The sequence below is a fragment of the Schistocerca americana genome, chromosome 2 (genome assembly GCF_021461395.2).
Source record: "Schistocerca americana isolate TAMUIC-IGC-003095 chromosome 2, iqSchAmer2.1, whole genome shotgun sequence".
NCBI lineage: Eukaryota > Metazoa > Arthropoda > Insecta > Orthoptera > Acrididae > Schistocerca > Schistocerca americana.
In genome coordinates, this window is record NC_060120.1 from 71,973,149 (window position 1) to 71,990,351 (window position 17,203).

The 17,203-nt window shown below is 42.2% G+C and overlaps 1 protein-coding gene across 1 annotated transcript in view; it reads left to right on the plus strand.

Annotated features, from left to right (window-relative positions):
* Positions 1–16,849, plus strand: part of LOC124593784 (serpin B8-like) — a 38,968-nt gene extending 22,119 nt beyond the window's left edge. Inside the window, exons 3-5 of the mRNA XM_047132132.1 lie at positions 1,535–1,714; positions 4,651–4,855; positions 16,530–16,849. Of these exons, the coding sequence (XP_046988088.1) occupies positions 1,535–1,714; positions 4,651–4,855; positions 16,530–16,849 (705 nt within the window). The remainder of the gene's footprint in view (positions 1–1,534; positions 1,715–4,650; positions 4,856–16,529) is intronic.
* Positions 16,850–17,203: the final 354 nt, after the last annotated feature.

Here is a 17,203-nt window from a genome sequence, read left to right on the forward strand (position 1 = left end):
TAGTAGCCCTTTGGCGGCCTGAGCCGGGGATGTCATCGACAGTTCCTGTCTCTCTGTATCTATACCATGTCCGAACAACATCGCTTTGGTTCACTCCGAGACGCCTCGACACTTCCCTTGTTGAGAGCCCTACCTGGCTCAAAGTAACAATGCGGACGCGATCGAACCACAGTATTGACCGTCTAGGCACGGTTGAACTACAGTCAACACGAGCCGTGTACCTCCTTCCTGGTGGAATGACTGGAAGTGATCGGCTGTCGGACGCCTCCATGTAATAGGCGCTGCTCGTGCATGGTTGTTTACGTCTTTGGGCTGGTTTAGTTACATCTCTGAACAGTCAAAGGGACTGTGTCTGTGATACAATATCCGCAGTCAGCATCTATCTTCAGGAGTTCTGGGTACCGGGGTGATGCAAAACTTTTTTTGATGTGTGTATTTTGCAGCAACTGTGTGGCTGCTGCATTTTTTTAAGCTGGTGTTTTTGGGTCTCATTTGCTTACAAAGACGTGCCACCAAATACACATCGATATAACAAACGTTTATGTTCTAAGTTGTTGAATTTGTAATACTCTAGCTTATGTTACAATAATTGTTTCGTTCACATAACAGTTCAAAATCGGATGTATATCCGAAAATATCCAGCATGATAATAGTAAATATCCATAGCGTTTAAAGATATCACAAATGCCTTTTAAAAAAGTAGTTGTTAGGTGCAAGACGTAGTGTCTACAAAACATTCGAATAACACTTGGTAATTTTGATACCTTTGTCATTACTAAAGGGCTTGATGACCAGGAAGTATTGTGAAAAGCTCTTGAGACGTGCACAAAAAAATGTAAGCTGGAAAGACAAGACTTGCCGTCGTAGATAAAAGTTTAACTAAAAATGCGAAGGTTGTGTATATCATTTCACTGACGCAAATTCTCACATCAAAATAATGGATGTAAGATTGGGAAAGAAAAATTTTTTGGGGATCTCGAGACGGAATTGCTCCCTGTGACTATTGCATAATACGCTGTCTTGCGAAAGAGGGAGGCGACCCATATCTGCAGTGAGCCCCTGGGCCTGTTTGATTGCTGTTGGTCCAAGTCACCAGCGAGGCAGAGTCCCAGACAGGTTTCCACACGTACATGGTAACTGCCAGGTTGGTTTCCCCCCCTCTGTCTCACAAACGCAGTCTAAAGACAGTTAACACAAGTTTATATGCTGTGTTTCTCCGCGATTCACATACAGGTAGAAAACGCGAATGTCTTCTCTTTTCGTCAACTGGAGCTGGTGTTAATGACGGACAAACTATGAGGAAAATCAAAAATAGAATGTATGAGCACCAGAAGTCAGTGGTGTCCCGTATAGAGATTTAACAGACAGAAGAAGAAAATATAAATATGTATACACGTCGGGTTCATGTTTCACGTTCTGGATTACATTTAAGCTAGTATTCTAGTGCGTCCTTCCAAATCTACGTTTTCACTTCAAAACAAATATTTATATCTACTGAAGATAGCTTGTTAACAACTTGTGTTTTCGTTTGTAGGTATTGGCAGAAGAGCAAGGTAATTTATTCTTCTCACCCTGGAGCATACAGGTAATTCTGGCGCTAGCGTTTCTCGGAGCTGGCGGAAACACAGCCAAGCAGATGGCGAGAGGTCTGCGTCTTCCTGAAGATAAAAATGCCACTGAAGAAGGTTTCAGTGAAATACTGCAACAACTGAAGGTGTAACTTACTGTATTCTAAGTTTCATACAGTCTTGTAAGGTTCTATTTAATAGGAATAGGAAATTTAATTCATTTGGCATCTGAAACTATAGAAATCACTCGAAGTGGCAACTGTCAACAAATTTTCTGAGGGCATTCTAGTCGTCTTGTATAGATGCTGTGAGTATTGATACCACGTGTGTTCACTGGGACTTATTCACCAGCTTTTGTTAACGTCCGTAGAGGGATGATATTGCTTGATGCAATATTTCTCAGTTACACTATTCTAGACACTATATTAAACAACATTCCGTGTGACATATATTCATCCGCAACTAATATATTTTGCTGCTACAAACTCAGTCTTTCACATCATGTTCCTCTTCAGTCTTCCCTTCTAACAAGTTACTAGCCTTCTACTCTTTAGATGTATCGTTTCTGCAGATTCAGTTCTTTCTGTAAACTTTCTCTGTTTTCGTTATCTTTATTTTTCCCTCGCGTTCTTACCTACACCTTTTTTTATTTCATTTATAAGCAACCTGTATTTATGTTTAGTCCTTTCAGTATTCCGCGCTCTAGAACTAATAAATTTATGGCATGCTAACTTTGTTTGTGTTGTTGTTATGCTGGACAGTCCGAATCAATTATTACCTCCTTATTTATGTTGAAATCATAACTAACTGCCTTCAGTGCTTTCGTTTAAGCCTTTACTACAATATTTCATCATTAGTATCTCTTTTACTTTATTCTTCTGAATTTAACCCTTCTGGGTGTGATCGAGTGCAATGTACGCTTAGGTCTGCTTAATTGGCGAATATCAAAGTTTTAAACACCAGCTTCTCATGCTGCAATCGAGGTTTTGTTTTCTTGGTCTTTCAAGTAATTTTAAAGTTCTCGAAACTCTCATAACTCTTTCTCCATTCTTATTTCTATCCTCAATCGCATATTCACCTTAAATCGCTTTTTATTTTCTTAGTTATCAAGTGGTTCGAATGGCTCTGAGCAGTATGGGACTTAACAGCTGAGGTCATCAGCTCCCTAGAACCTAGAACTACTTAAACCTAACTAACCTAAGGACATCACACACGTCCATGCCCGAAGCAGGATTCGAACCTGCGACCGTAACGGTCGCGCGGTTCCAGACTGAAGCGCCTAGAAACGCTCGGCCACACGGCCGGCTCTTAATTATCCACAACAGAGCGCTCTACTGTAATTGTCACACGTGTAACTTGGGTAATATACTTTATTAATTAATGGTTCTGCTCTTCTCTTTATCTCTCTAGCAAATTGTCCAGCTGTGAATATCGTGTGTCAAAATTTTCTATTTATATTTTGTATGTTGTTGTCCATGCCTCTTTCATTGTTTTATTGCTGCAATCCGTTCTGTTGTCTCAGTTTTAGTGTTACTGCGAGTTCATAGAATTTTACAGCTTTTGTAGTTAATCTGGTTATTGCCAGTCTTTTAACATGTCTGTAGAATTTTAGCCTGCGTTTTCTTCACATCTGAGTAAATGTTGATGTGTTTTTAAATTTTTTCAGTGTGCTTTTATCCCGTTTGTTCCTTCTTCGGCATACCTAATTTTTTTCTGATTACTTTTAGTTCTGTCTCTTAAAGCGTATTTACCTGACAATGTCAGAAGGCTCTGTATATCAATTTAAGAAAGCTTCGAAAATAGAACTTTTATTGCCCAAATCGAAGATGATACATATCCTGATTACTTGATATTCATCAAAGTTATATTGACATCTTCAGGTCATCGGATACATGAATTACAGAGTCATGCATAGCGGCTTTGTAATTCATGTAGCCGATGATCTGAGGAAGGCCAGCACGTGTGTCAACTGCAATCTGGGCAATAAAATTTCTATTTTCGACGCTTTTTTTTTACTTTTAGAGCGTTATCAAACTTGAATAAGAGATCTATACTAGAAGCAGAGAGATGGGTGTATACAGATTCCTTCCAAGGGATGCGGGGGGAGGCGGAGTGGTGCTATCAGGAAGGTGCATCCGGCTACCAAATACCACTAACACTGCCAAAACCGATGTATAACAATGCCGACCCAGTAGAGAAACGGCAAAGGGAATAGAAGGAAACAAGGAGTGCCGGGATGGTTGCTCTAACACGGCCGATTTTCTTCCCCACCTTATTTCATACCAGCACGTGCTCCACCTGTAGTGACATTGTGGTCTCGTGGACGTTCAACAGACTCATTAGCTGCCTGTCCGTTTCATCCGTAAGTCTCTGCATTACGTAATGTTTTTCGAATGGTGTAATCTTTTTGTACTGGACTCGATGCATGAAATCAACCTGTGAGAGCTAGTAGTATTATCTGTTACGTGATCTTTATAATTTTGAGAAATAGCAGTCCTGACACTCTACCATGAGGTCCGGTGCTGACTATGCCTCCATGTATATGCAAAGAATCAAGTTATGTTCACTAGGAAATCTCAGATGCAATAGCATATCTGGTCCAGTATTTCGAAAGTACTTCTCTTCTACAAAGTACGGACGGGAACTGTATTGAACGATTTACCACGTTAAGGAACAGGACAATAACCTCAGATCCGCTACCTGCTGTCTTCTGGATATCACGAACGGAGTAAGCTGGTGTCAGAAGTTTGATATTTACAGAGAAATTATTCGAGCTTCCCACAAGGTCGAGAGAGACCTCTCTTCTACCAAGCACCATTTTTTAATTTTTTAAAATACTTCATAAATCGTTTTAAGGCGTGTGGTATTTCCGATACCACGATCTTTCACAGCCTTACCCTCCCAGTAGAAGTTCGGTTTCGCTATCATTAACGCAGGTTTTGTTTCGTGTTTTAGGATCGCCACCTGTAGATCACCATTCTTTTCCTCCCATCATCCAAAAGTCCAGGAAACACTCTTTCCTTGTTTGCAGTTAAATAAAGGAGATGTGATACGCTAAGAGTGCTAATTAACTTTGTTTCAGGAATCCGACGATGTTATCCTTAGAGTAGCTAATAGGATATTTGTGAAGCAGAATTTTACCATTAAAGAGCGGTTCAAGCAGTCAGCGAAGAAATTCATGGGTGCAGTGGAAGAGATGGATTTTCGGGATCCAGGAGCGGCAGGTGTTATAAATTCTTTGGTATCGGAGATAACAAATGGAAGAATAAACCAAGTAATAGGGCAGGGTAAGTGACTTCATTGAAATTCATCGGATTTTATCTTATCAATTACAAATTTTTGTTGCGACTTTAAAAAGTCTGTGTGGCTTTAAATTGTTTGTAACACCAAAAGGTTTGTGCTTCCCGTACAATTTCTACTTTATTCGTACTGCACATGACTCGTTTCGGGAGGAAATTATTATTTATGCTTGCTGTAAGTATGATGTGGGAGCCCACACACAATAAGCAGTCTTCAGGCGCTCAGTCCGGAACCGCGCGACTACTACGGTCGCAGGTTCGAATCCTGCCTCGGGCATGGATGTGTGTGATGTCCTTAGGTTAGTTAGGTTTAAGTAGTTCTAAGTTCTAGGGGACTGATGACCACAGATGTTAAGTCCCATAGTGCTCAGAGCCATTTGAACCAATAAGCAGTAATTGGTCGTCTTGTTTTTCCTGTAATGTCTGTCTATTTGACATGAGATAAGACTGTCGGTATTCGGAGCGAATTATGTCAGGCGCTTGTACGATTTCATTGAATAATTTCGATATTGGTTCAAATGGCTCTGAGCACTATGGGACTTAACTGCTGAGGTCATCAGTCCCCTAGAACTTAGAACTACTTAAACCTAACTAACCTAAGGACATCACACTCATCCATGCCAGAGGCAGGATTCGAACCTGCGACCATAGCGGTCGCACGGTTCCAGACTGAAGCGCCTCCCCGGCCGGCTAATTTCAATATTGTTCAGATCTAAAGCAATATGGGATGCTTGTAACTAATTTGATGTACCTTCTATCCTGGATGGGCAACGGCCTTGAGGCAGTGGATACACCTGTTCCCGTGAGATCACTGAAGTTAAGAGCTGTTGGGCGTGGCCGGCACTTGGATGGGTGACCATCCAGCCGCCATGTGCTGTTGCCATTTTTCGGGGTGCACTCAGCCTCGTGATGCCAATCGAGGAGCTACTCGACCGAATAGTAGCGGCTTCGGTCAAGAACACCATCATAACGACCGGGAGAGCGGTGTGCCGACCCCACGCCCCTCCTATCCGCATCCTTCTCTGAGGATGACACGGCGGTCGGATGGTCCCGGTAGGCCACTCGTGGCCTGAAAACCGAATGCTTGTATCCCGGATGATGGTTAATAAACGAAACCGGTGGATGAGTAATGGGACAAATAAACAGCTGACGGTTAAAATGCATTTTGTAAAACACACTTAGCGCCACCATAAAGAAATGAAAATGCACTTGATAATAGCAATTACTCTCGAAAAGCCTCAATGTGCAAGACGAAGTAAATTCGGCTGTCCAAATGGGTACCGGTGAGATGTTTTACAGGTTAGGTACCTGATTCTTCAAAATGCGCCATACATGCGTAGTTGCAGAAAGAACACCTGACTCACTAAACAGATCATTGCAGTATTACCACCAAATGGCAAAGTGACCCGTGGAACAATATGGTACTTCTTTTTCAGTTAGGCCTAATGAAATTTGTGCCCGATTTGATGGGGATTCACGTAAGAGGTTACATTTAAAATATATTTATTCTAACTAGGACAATAGTTGATACTGAAGTCAGTGGCGCCGGAAGTTCTCAAACGTCTCGTTTGCTGACCTGTGTTTACGGGAGAAAGTTTTTTTGCTGTTATCGTATACTTTAGTTCATGTCAGTTTTCGATACTAATTATGATAAACCCCGTGTACAAATTTAAGTTGGCGCCTTGGGTACCCACTCATGGTGGCGCCTGAAGCGGCCGCTTTTGTCGGTTGCGTCTTAAACCAGCTCTGGCTGTGGCCCTACTTTCAGCATAATGTAATCACACAACAAGACGGCCAGGAAGTTTCATATCAGCGCACACTCCTCTACAGATTGAGAATTTCATTCTGTGTAATATTATCTCTTCAAAATATAGTAAATAAAAATACAGAAAAAACAAACCAAACAAGTATTACATATTTCCGACATCCTGTCGGTGCAGCAGCAATCAATACAGTAGTGAAAAAGTATATGTTTTAGAGTTCAGTCGCAATTTATTTATATTGCCAACTGGCTACCGGTTCTGGTAAACAGTACCATCCTATAAAACCCCCTCGCACGCGTTCGTCACGTCAGTGCTACCTGGGAAGAGAGCATAATGATTTCGTGCCAGAGGGTGCCCTGAGGATGGTACTGTGTTCCAAAACCGATAGCCAGCAGGCAAAAAATAAATAAACTCCAACTGTAGACTAAAATGTATAATTTTTTAATCAAATATTGTCGAACAATTGTGAGAAAAGTAGTTTGTATGAGCACAAGCCTTTACAACTTCTGTTTGCTCGCAATTCAGCAAATGAAATATATACTACTGGCCATTAAAATTGCTACACCAAGAAGAAATGCAGATGATAAACGGGTATTCATTGGACAAATATATTATACTAGAACTGACATGCGATTACATTTTCACGCAGTTTGGGTGCATAGATCCTGAGAAATCAGCACCAAGAACAACTACCTCTGGCCGTAATAACGGCCTTGATACGCCTGGGCATTGAGTCAAACAGAGCTTGGATGGCGTGTACAGGTACAGCTGCCCATGCAGCTTCACCACAGTTCGTGATGAGTAGTGACTGGTATATTGTGACAAGCCAGTTGCTAGGCCACCATTGACCAGACGTTTTCAATTGGTGAGAGATCTGGAGAATGTGCTGGACAGGGCAGCAGTCGAACATTTTCTGTATCCAGAAAGGCCCGTACAGGACCTGCAACATGCGGTCGTGCATTATCCTTCTGAAATGTAGGGTTTCGCAGGGATCGAATGAAGGGTAGAGCCACGGGTCGTAATACATCTGAAATGTAACGTCCACTCTTCAAAGTACCGTCAATGCGAACAAGAGGTGACCGAGACGTGTAACCAATGGCACGCCATACCAACACGCCGGGTGATACGCCAGTATGGCGATGACGAATACACGCTTCCAATGTGCGTTCACCGCGATGTCGCCAAACACGGATGTGACCATCATGATGCTGTAAACAGAACCTGGATTCATCCGAAAAAATGACGTTTTGCCATTCGTGCACCCAGGTTGGTCGTTGAGTACACCATCGCAGGCGCTCCCGTCTGCGATGCAGCTTCAATGGTAACCGCAGCCATGGTCTCCGAGCAGATAGTCCATGCTGCTGCAAACGTCGTCGAACTGTTCGTTCAGATGGTTGTTGTCTTGCAAACGTCGCTATCTGTTGACTCAGGGATCGACACGTGGCTGCACGATCCGTTACAGCCATGCGGATAAGATGCCTGTCATCTCGACTGCTAGTGATACGAGGCAGTTGGGATCCAACATGGCGTTCCGTATCACCCTCCTGAACCCACCGATTCCATACTCTGCTAACAGTCATTGGATCTCGACCAACGCGAGCAGCAATGTCGCGATACGATAAACCGCAATCGCGATACACTACAATCCGACCTTTATAGAAGTCGGAAACGTAATGGTACGCGTTTCTCCTCATTACACGAGGCATCACACCAACGTTTCACCAGGCAACGCCGGTCAACTGCTGTTTGTGAATGAGAAATCGGTTGGAAACTTTCCTCATGGTAGCACGTTGTAGATGTCGCCACCGTCGCCAACCTTGTGTGAATGCTCTGAAAAGCTAATCATTTGCGTATCACATCATCTTCTTCCTGTCGGTTAAATTTCGCGTCTGTAGCACGTCATCTTCGTGGTGTATCAATTTTAATGGCCAGTAGTGTAGTACTAAGACAAAAAAGAACAGAAACACATCCACTTTTAAATTTTTGTCAGCGTGGCCACTCTCCATTCATATGCTCGCAAACTTACCACGCTGATCATTCGAAAGAATACCATCTGCGTAAGTGCAACGTATTCGCAGAAGAAATATTGTGACCTCACTGTGAAAGCAGCCAGGTGCAATAATGCAACGTATATAATTCTGAGCTGGATGTAAATGAATTTTAACTAATCTTTCCTGTGATCATATACTGAAATAAAAGTGGCTGATTATCATGATTTTAAATCTGAACAGATGAAGAGATTTTAGTTCGGGATAAAACTGTTCACACAGGCAAAAAACGAAGTTAAGGTTCTCATAAAACCTGACTAGGGCGCTAACTGAGGGATAGCAGCTCTTCAGCAGGTACCGTAGCTGTCGACAGGTAGGAAGAGGTTGACAGCGTCTCCAGCTTCGTCAATGTGCAGTTTCACACTCGCTTGATCGTAATGCAGCTCCACGAGTTTTGGTATGGACATTTTCTGCATGCATGTAGTCCTCTTTTTACTGGCCGTCTACAAATGCTCTGCACTCCGTCTTACGTCCGCTCACATTCCTCACTGGCATTGAGATTCTTTCACCCTGATTTTCAATCTGACTCTAAAAGCTTTCTTTGAACTCCGCCCGTGCTTCTTCGACATATAGACTGAACAGCAGCGGTGAAAGACTACATCCTTGTCTTAAACCCTGTTTAATGTGAGCACTTTGTTCCTGGTCCTCCACCTTTTTTGATATACTTACTGTACATTAGCCATCTTTGCCTATAGTTTATAAGTATTTTCCTCAGAATTTAGAAAATGTTGCACCACCATACATTGTCAAATGCACTTTTGAGGTCCACTAACTGTGTTAAGGTGTCTCCATTTTTCTTAGCTCTTGTTTCCATTATCAAAACCAACGTCAGAACCCCCTCTCTGGTACTTTTATCTTTCCGGAAGCCAAAACTATCACCTAAGATCCTCAACATTCTTTTCCTTTCTTCTGTATATTATTCTTACCAGAAAATTAGATTCGTAAGCTGTTACGTCGAATGTGCGATAATTTCCGCACATATCTCCCCTTGCTATCTTCTGCTATCTAGGGGATTGTGTGAATGATTCTTTCCGAAAATCTGTTGGTGTATATCCAGTCTCTTAGATCTACAGACCACCCGTGAATAGTCGTTTGGTTGCCACTTCCCCCAATGGCTTTAGAAATTCCGAAGTTATACATGTCTATGGCCTCATTTGCTTCCAAAGCTCTGTTAAACTTTTACTTTAGGCTAATATTGGACACTCTGTGTCTTGTATATCTTCTCCGATTTCTTCTTGTATCAAGTCACCATCAATTCTTCGCCTTGGTAGAGGCCTTCATTGTTCTGTTTCCATCCATTCGCTCTTCCTTCTGCATTTAACAGTGGAATTCCTCTGGCATTCTTAACGGTTGGGAGACGTTCATTTTTGATACCACTGAAGGCTATTCTGACTTTTCTGTACGGTGATTCTGACCTTCTGATGGCCATGTCTCTTACGATTTATCGCGTTAAATTCCCTGCACTTTATTTATTTCCATGTGGCTTAGATTGCTGTGTTTATATCTTTTCCTACACAGTTTTGTACTTCCTTCTTTCGTACATCGATTGAAGTATTTCCTCTGTTACTCGAAGTCTCTTCGCAGTTATCTTCCTCGCACCTATATTCCTTTGTCCGACTTCTCTTGTTGTGAACGCCCTTCTTAAATATGTCCACGATTCTCTTAAAGATTAGCCAACGCTTCATAGTTACTCAATTGTGATTTAAGTTTGTACGAGGTCTGCCCAAAAAATCCCGGAACATTCGTAATTTCGCGCGAATAATATCTTGGAGCGAAGTGTCTGGCATCGCTGCACACGGCTATGTTTAATGTGTCACTACCTGATGTCCCACTGTTGTATATCTGTTAGCTGTTATTCAGTGCTGTATTGAGTAAAGCGTTGTGCCGCACAATTTGCGAATCTCGAGATGGCAGAGTTAGGGGAGCATTCATCTGCATTAAATTGTGCGTGAAACTCAAGAAAACCTTTACAGAGACACATAAGAGAAGCCTACGGTGATGAGTGCTTACGCTGTACTCGGTGTTACGAATGGTTCACACGGTTTATGAGGTGCATTCAAGTTCTAAGGCCTCCGATTTTTTTTCTCCGGACTGGAAAGAGATAGAAACATGCGCATTGTTTTAAAATGAGGCCGCGTTCATTGTCAATATGTCCCAGAGGTGGCAGCACCGTACGGAAGATGGAATTTTACCGCCAGCGGCAAGAATGAGAACTGTTTTAAATACTTAAAATGGCGACGTTTTCCTTACTTGAACAGCATGCAATCATTCGTTTTCTGAATTTGCATGGTGTGAAACCAATAGAAATTCATCGACAGTTGAAGGAGACTTGTGGTGATGGAGTTATGGATGTGTCGAAAGTGCATTCGTGGGTGCGACAGTTTATTGAAGGCAGAACATCGAGTGACAACAAACCGAAACAACCTTGGGCTCGCACAACCCGGTCTGACGACGGGATTGAGAAAGTGGAGAGAATTGTTTTGGGGGATCGCCAAATGACTGTTGAACAGATCGCCTCCAGAGTTGGCATTTCTGTGGGATCTGTGCACACAATCCTGCATGACAACCTGGAAATGCGAAAAGTGTCATCTAGGTGGATGCCACGAATGTTGATGGACGACCACACGGCTGCCCGTGTGGCATGTTGTCAAGCAATGTTGACGCGCAACGACAGCATGAATGGGACTTTATTTTTGTCGATTGTGACAATGGATGAGACGTGGATGCCATTTTTCAATCCAGAAACAAAGCGCCAGTCAGCTCAATGGAAGCACACAGATTCACCGCCACCAAAAAAATTTCGGGTAACCGCCAGTGCTGAAAAAATGATGGTGTCCATGTTCTGGGATAGCGAGGGCGTAATCCTTACCCATTGCGTTCCAAAGGGCACTACGGTGACAGGTGCATCCTACGAAAATGTTTTGAAGAACAAATTCCTTCCTGCACTGCAACAAAAACGTCCGGGAAGGGCTGCGCGTGTGCTGTTTCACCAAGACAACGCACCCGCACATTGAGCTAACGTTACGCAACACTTTCTTCGTGATAACAACTTTGAAGTGATTCCTCATGCTCCCTACTCACCTGACCTGGCTCCTAGTGACTTTTGGCTTTTTCCAACAGTGAAAGACACTCTCCGTGGCCGCACATTCACCAGCCGTGCTGCTATTGCCTCAGCGATTTTCCAGTGGTCAAAACAGACTCCTAAAGAAGCCTTCGCCGCTGCCATGGAGTCATGGCGTCAGCGTTGTGAAAAATGTGTACGTCTGCAGGGCGATTACGTCGAGAAGTAACGCCAGTTTCATCGACTTCGAGTGAGTAGTTGATTAGAAAAAAAATCGGAGGCCTTAGAACTTGAATGCATCTCGTAAAAATGGCCGGACGGAAGTTAAAGATGACCCTCATTCAGGATGCCCTTTGACGTCTACCGACGATGCTCATGTCAGGAACATCAAAGAAATTATGAGTGCCATTCGAAGACTGACTGTCTGAGAGATTGCAGAAGAATGTAACATTTCAGTTGCATCATGTCATGAAATCCTTACAAAGCATCTAGGAATGCATCGTGTATTGCTGCCAAGTTGGTCCCACGGCTCACGGGTCAAGACCTTCGTCTCGCAGGCTGTGAAGGGCTTCTGGATCGCGCAAATGCGTACGAGATTTTCCCTAACAGAATCATAACTGGTGATGAGACGTGGGCCTACGGTTATGATGTTCAGAGCAATGTTCAATGTTCACAATGGGTCGGAACAGGTTTTCCAAGGGTAAAAACTGCTCGTCTGGTCAGGTGAAATGTCAAAGCCATGCTTTCTTTGACACTGAAGGATTACTTCATCATGAATTCGTGCCACAGGGATAAACTGTTAATCGATGGTACTACCGGGACGTGTTACGACGTCTGTGATAAAATGTGAGAAGGAAACGGCCTGAAATGTGGCGAGACAATTCATCGTTCTTCCATCACGATATCGCACCCACACATTCATCCTTGTTGGGGCGTGACTATTGCACACGAAACGAAATTACTGTGCTGCCTCAAACTCTGTTCTCCCCAGACCTGGCCCCTACGGACCTTTTTTATTTCCAAAGCTGAAAACGCCTATGAAAGTATGAAGATTTGCAACGACAGACGAAATAAAAGAAAAATGGCAGACGGCTCTTCGCGCGATCCAGCAAGAGGAGTACCAAGACTGCTTCCGGAAGTGGAGACTGTTTTGGGAGTGGTGTATCAATTGTGGAGGAGAGTATTTCGAAGGAGACCATGCAAATTAAGTGAAAAGGTTTTGTGGACAAAGCTCCGGAATTTTTTGAACAGATCTCGTTGTGTGCACATGGGTGCGTAGGCCTTGAAATCCAGTATCTGTCTTCGGAATCTCTGTCTTTTCTTGATACAAGCAATTCTTCAGTTTCTGCAGGGCGTTTCGAATTATGCAGCCAATTCTTATCAAGTTTGAACAGAGTATTCATTACTACTAGCTGAAAATTACTGCTGCTCTGCATTACACTTTCTCCTCTATCTTTACTACTACCGAGCCCATATTCTTTCGTAAATCCCATGTCCCTCTCCTATTTCCTCCCCATAGTATATCGTTCCATCATAATCAAATTTTCATCTCCCGTTACGAACTTTATTATCCCTTGACTGTCCTCTAGTTCTGGAAAGTGTTTATTGTACAGAAGCACGCAGTGAAGATATTACACTACTGACCATTAAAATTGCTGCACCAAGAAGAAATGCAGATGATTAACGGGTATTCATTGTACAATTATATTATACTAGAACTGACATGTGATTACATTTTCACGCAATTTGGGTGCATAGATCCTGAGAAATCAGTACCCAGAACAACCACCTCTGGCCGTAACAACGACCTTGATACGCCTGGGCATTGAGTCAAACAGAGCTTGGATGGCGTGTACAGGTATAGCTGCCCACGCAGCTTCAACACGATACCACAGTTCATCAAGAGTAGTGACTGGTGTATTGTGACGAGCCAGTTGCTCGGACACCATTGAGCAGACGTTTTCAATTGGTGAGAGATCTGGAGAATGTGCTGGACAGGGCAGCAGTAGAACATTTTCTGTATCCAGAAAGGCCCGTACAGGACCTGCAACATGTGGTCGTGCGTTATCCTACTCAAATGTAGGGTTTCGCAGAGATCGTATGAAGGGCAGAGCCACGGGTCGTAACACATCTGAAATGTAACGTCCACTGTTCAATGTGCCGTTAATGCGAACAAGAGGTGACCGACACGTGTAACCAATGGCACCCCATACCATCACGCCAGTATGGCGATGACGAATACACGCTTCCAATGTGCGTTCACCGCGATGTCGCCAAACACGCATGCGACCATCATGATGCTGTAAACAGAACCTGGATTCATCCGAAAAAACGACGTTTTGCCATTCGTGCACCCAGGTTCGTCGTTGAGTACACCATCGCAGGCGCTCCTGTCTGTGATACAGCGTCAAGGGTAACCGCAGCCATGGTCTCCGAGCAGATAGTCCATGTTGCTGCAAACGTTGTCGAACTGTTCGTGCAGATGGTGGTTGTTTTGCAAACGTCCCCATCTGTTGACTCAGGGATCGAGACGTGGCTGCACGATCCGTTACAGCCATTCGGATAACATGCCTGTCATCTCGACTGCTAGTGATGCGAGGCCGTTGGGATCCAGCACGGCGTTCCGCATTACTCTCCTTAAATCTGATAAGCGGTCATATTTTAGAATGCTCTTGAGATACCTAGGAGTTATTATACTTAGTTGCCTATAACAATTCTCCCTAACTTCGTTTTTGGTTAACAACAAAACTAAATTTAGGATGAAACATGTATTCTATTTCACAGCCACAATACTAGAAATAAAAGCAAAGTATGCATAGACTATGTATCTTATTTAGGTTTCAGATTGGTGTATAATATCTTTGTGTTAATATCTATAACAGGTTATAGATGGATGTAAGACATTTGAAACAAAGTAAAGTAGTCAACTAGCTACTTCTACAATTTTTCAGAGTACTGAGACTCGGTAATGCAAATTCCACATATCTCTAATGTTAATATTAAAAAGATCTTGACTTTGCCGTTATGTAGATAGCTCACAGTGACCTATTGCTGAGTAGAAGAGAATGAACAGTGAATTTTCTTCAAATAAGGTTTTTACCTTCTAATGTACTTACTCGTATATAAATAATAGGCAACTGCCTGAGTATGACCCACTCAGAGAATTAGTGTAGGGCGAGCAGATACAGGAATCTGGGATCGCCGCCCAAGGCAAGGTCACAGTGGAGGTGGCTCGAGGTTGCCTTACCCCGACATGCTATGAAGTGTCAAGTGTGTGTGTGTGTGTGTGTGTGTGTGTGTGTGTGTGTGTATGTGCCATGTGGATCACTGTGAAGAATGGTTGTACGGTCGATTCTGTGTTGGTATGGGTGACTAGAAGAGACAGGGTGAAATTCGATGCCGGCATGTAACATACTTCTCTCGAATAGCACCAAGGCGTCCACCGTCCTTAAAGTCCACATGGGACGTACGGATCATCATCAAGAGTGTCACATTCCCTCATCCCATAAGACGCCGCAGAGAGCTTTGGAATTTCATCTAAGACATCGGCGCAAAGAGCTCCTTCCCTTAGCGGCCAAATCAAGGCAGTGGAAATTTTCCACCACAGGGATTCGAACCGCCTTACCTTCTAGTCGAGCGTCACTGCACAAGCGTACTGTAATGGATCTGGGAGACGTGTTATTTTCTACTGGATTGGTCGATACCAAATTCAATGTGGGAAGTTGGTAATGTTTTCTTATATTTTTGTCAGAATTTATTAAATTGTAATTTGCCTTATTTTATACTAATTTACTTATATTTTTGAGAGTGACAGCATATTGATTACCATTAGTAGATGTGACGAAGAATATCAAAGAGACTGATTACAAGTGGAAGCTTGTGTGTTGTGTAAAATGTCTTTAACGCTGGAGTCGTCTTTGACTGTAGTCAGTCAGCAGTGAACTCTTGGTGTGTGTGTTGACAGTAGAACAATGTGCAGGTCGCCGTCATAAATAATTTGCTAGTGAACAGGAAAAAATGAATTATGTTACTACTTTTTTTATATAAACTTTAAGAAGAAACCACATTCGAAGAAATGGTATTTGAAGCACCAAAAATGAGGCAAACGCATTGAACCAGGTCATTTCTGCAGCCGACGAAACTGCATTGTGGAATCATACTTCCACTAGACGACTGAAGCCAAGACAAATATCATCTTGTAAACATTTCACGGAAAAGGTACTGTCACGAAATATGCCAAATTGAAGTAAATAAAAAATAGTGAGCATATTTCAACTGGGGGCTCAGCCAGGATACCAATATTTCAACTGGGGACTGTAGCCGGGATGTTGTGTTCGCGTGATCTTCAACAGTGCTACGAAGAAGAAAATTTTTGTGTGTTCATACCAGTTTTTCAGAATGTGTGTTACAGTATTGGTGTTCATTGGGAAGTAAAAGTTTTGGAGAAGAAATGTTTTGGCAAAAAATATAATTTTCGACAGAAGAAGTAATTTCAAGAATTTTGGTCAACAATCACATGGATGGAAAACGTGGATTTGCAACAGTAGAAGAGTGTTCCAGATAAGTCACGAAACCCTCGTATTTGGTTAAAACAATATTTTTATCTTGTTTTGTATTGTTGTGTATAATTTTTTTTTCTTTTTTCACAATGACTTATGAGATTTTCGAGAGTATTGTGCCTAAAGTAGAAAATAGTAATTTAATAGACTTCGAAAATCAGGACAAGCCAAATGATACAGAAAGAACCGATCAATTTGACTTAAAAAGTTTTCTTGTAAATTTCACGAAAGAAATTAAACAAGAAGTTGACAACAATAAGACTTACTGGGATGAAAAAATTGATAACATTTTGTTGCAAGTCCAAGCAGTTAATACCCAAGTGGGTGATCTTTCGAACAGAGTTGGCAGTGTTGAGGAAAAAATTGGATCTGTGGAAGCAAAAGTAAATGAAATTGATGCTAAGTTGAGTGATGAAATTAATACTGTAAAAAATGAGTTACTGGCAGATAGGGAAAGAAATGTAATTGATTTTAATGAGATAAAATGGGAAATTAAAAATTTGGATGAGAACACAAAAGTTTTAGTAAAAAATGTAGAACAAAAAAATTGACAATCATTTGGTTACTCTAGAAAGAAAAGTAGAATGCAGTGATTTAGAAAACAAAAAAATCTGTCAAAGAACTTAGCGAAAAAATTGAGAGTTTTGACATTGAATTTCAAAGCAAACATATGCAATCTTGTATCTAATATTCCAGTGAACCACTTTTCGGTAGATGGACCCTTACATCCTGTTGATTTTATACAGTACTGTAAGGATTGTTTTTTACCTCACTCTCCAGATGATATGAAATTTAAATTTGTGAAAAAATTCTTGGAAGGGGAAGCTTTGACTTGGGCAAACCAGATTGTAACTGTGGGGATGACCTTTTCAGAATTTGAATCAAAATTTCTGGAAAATTTTTGG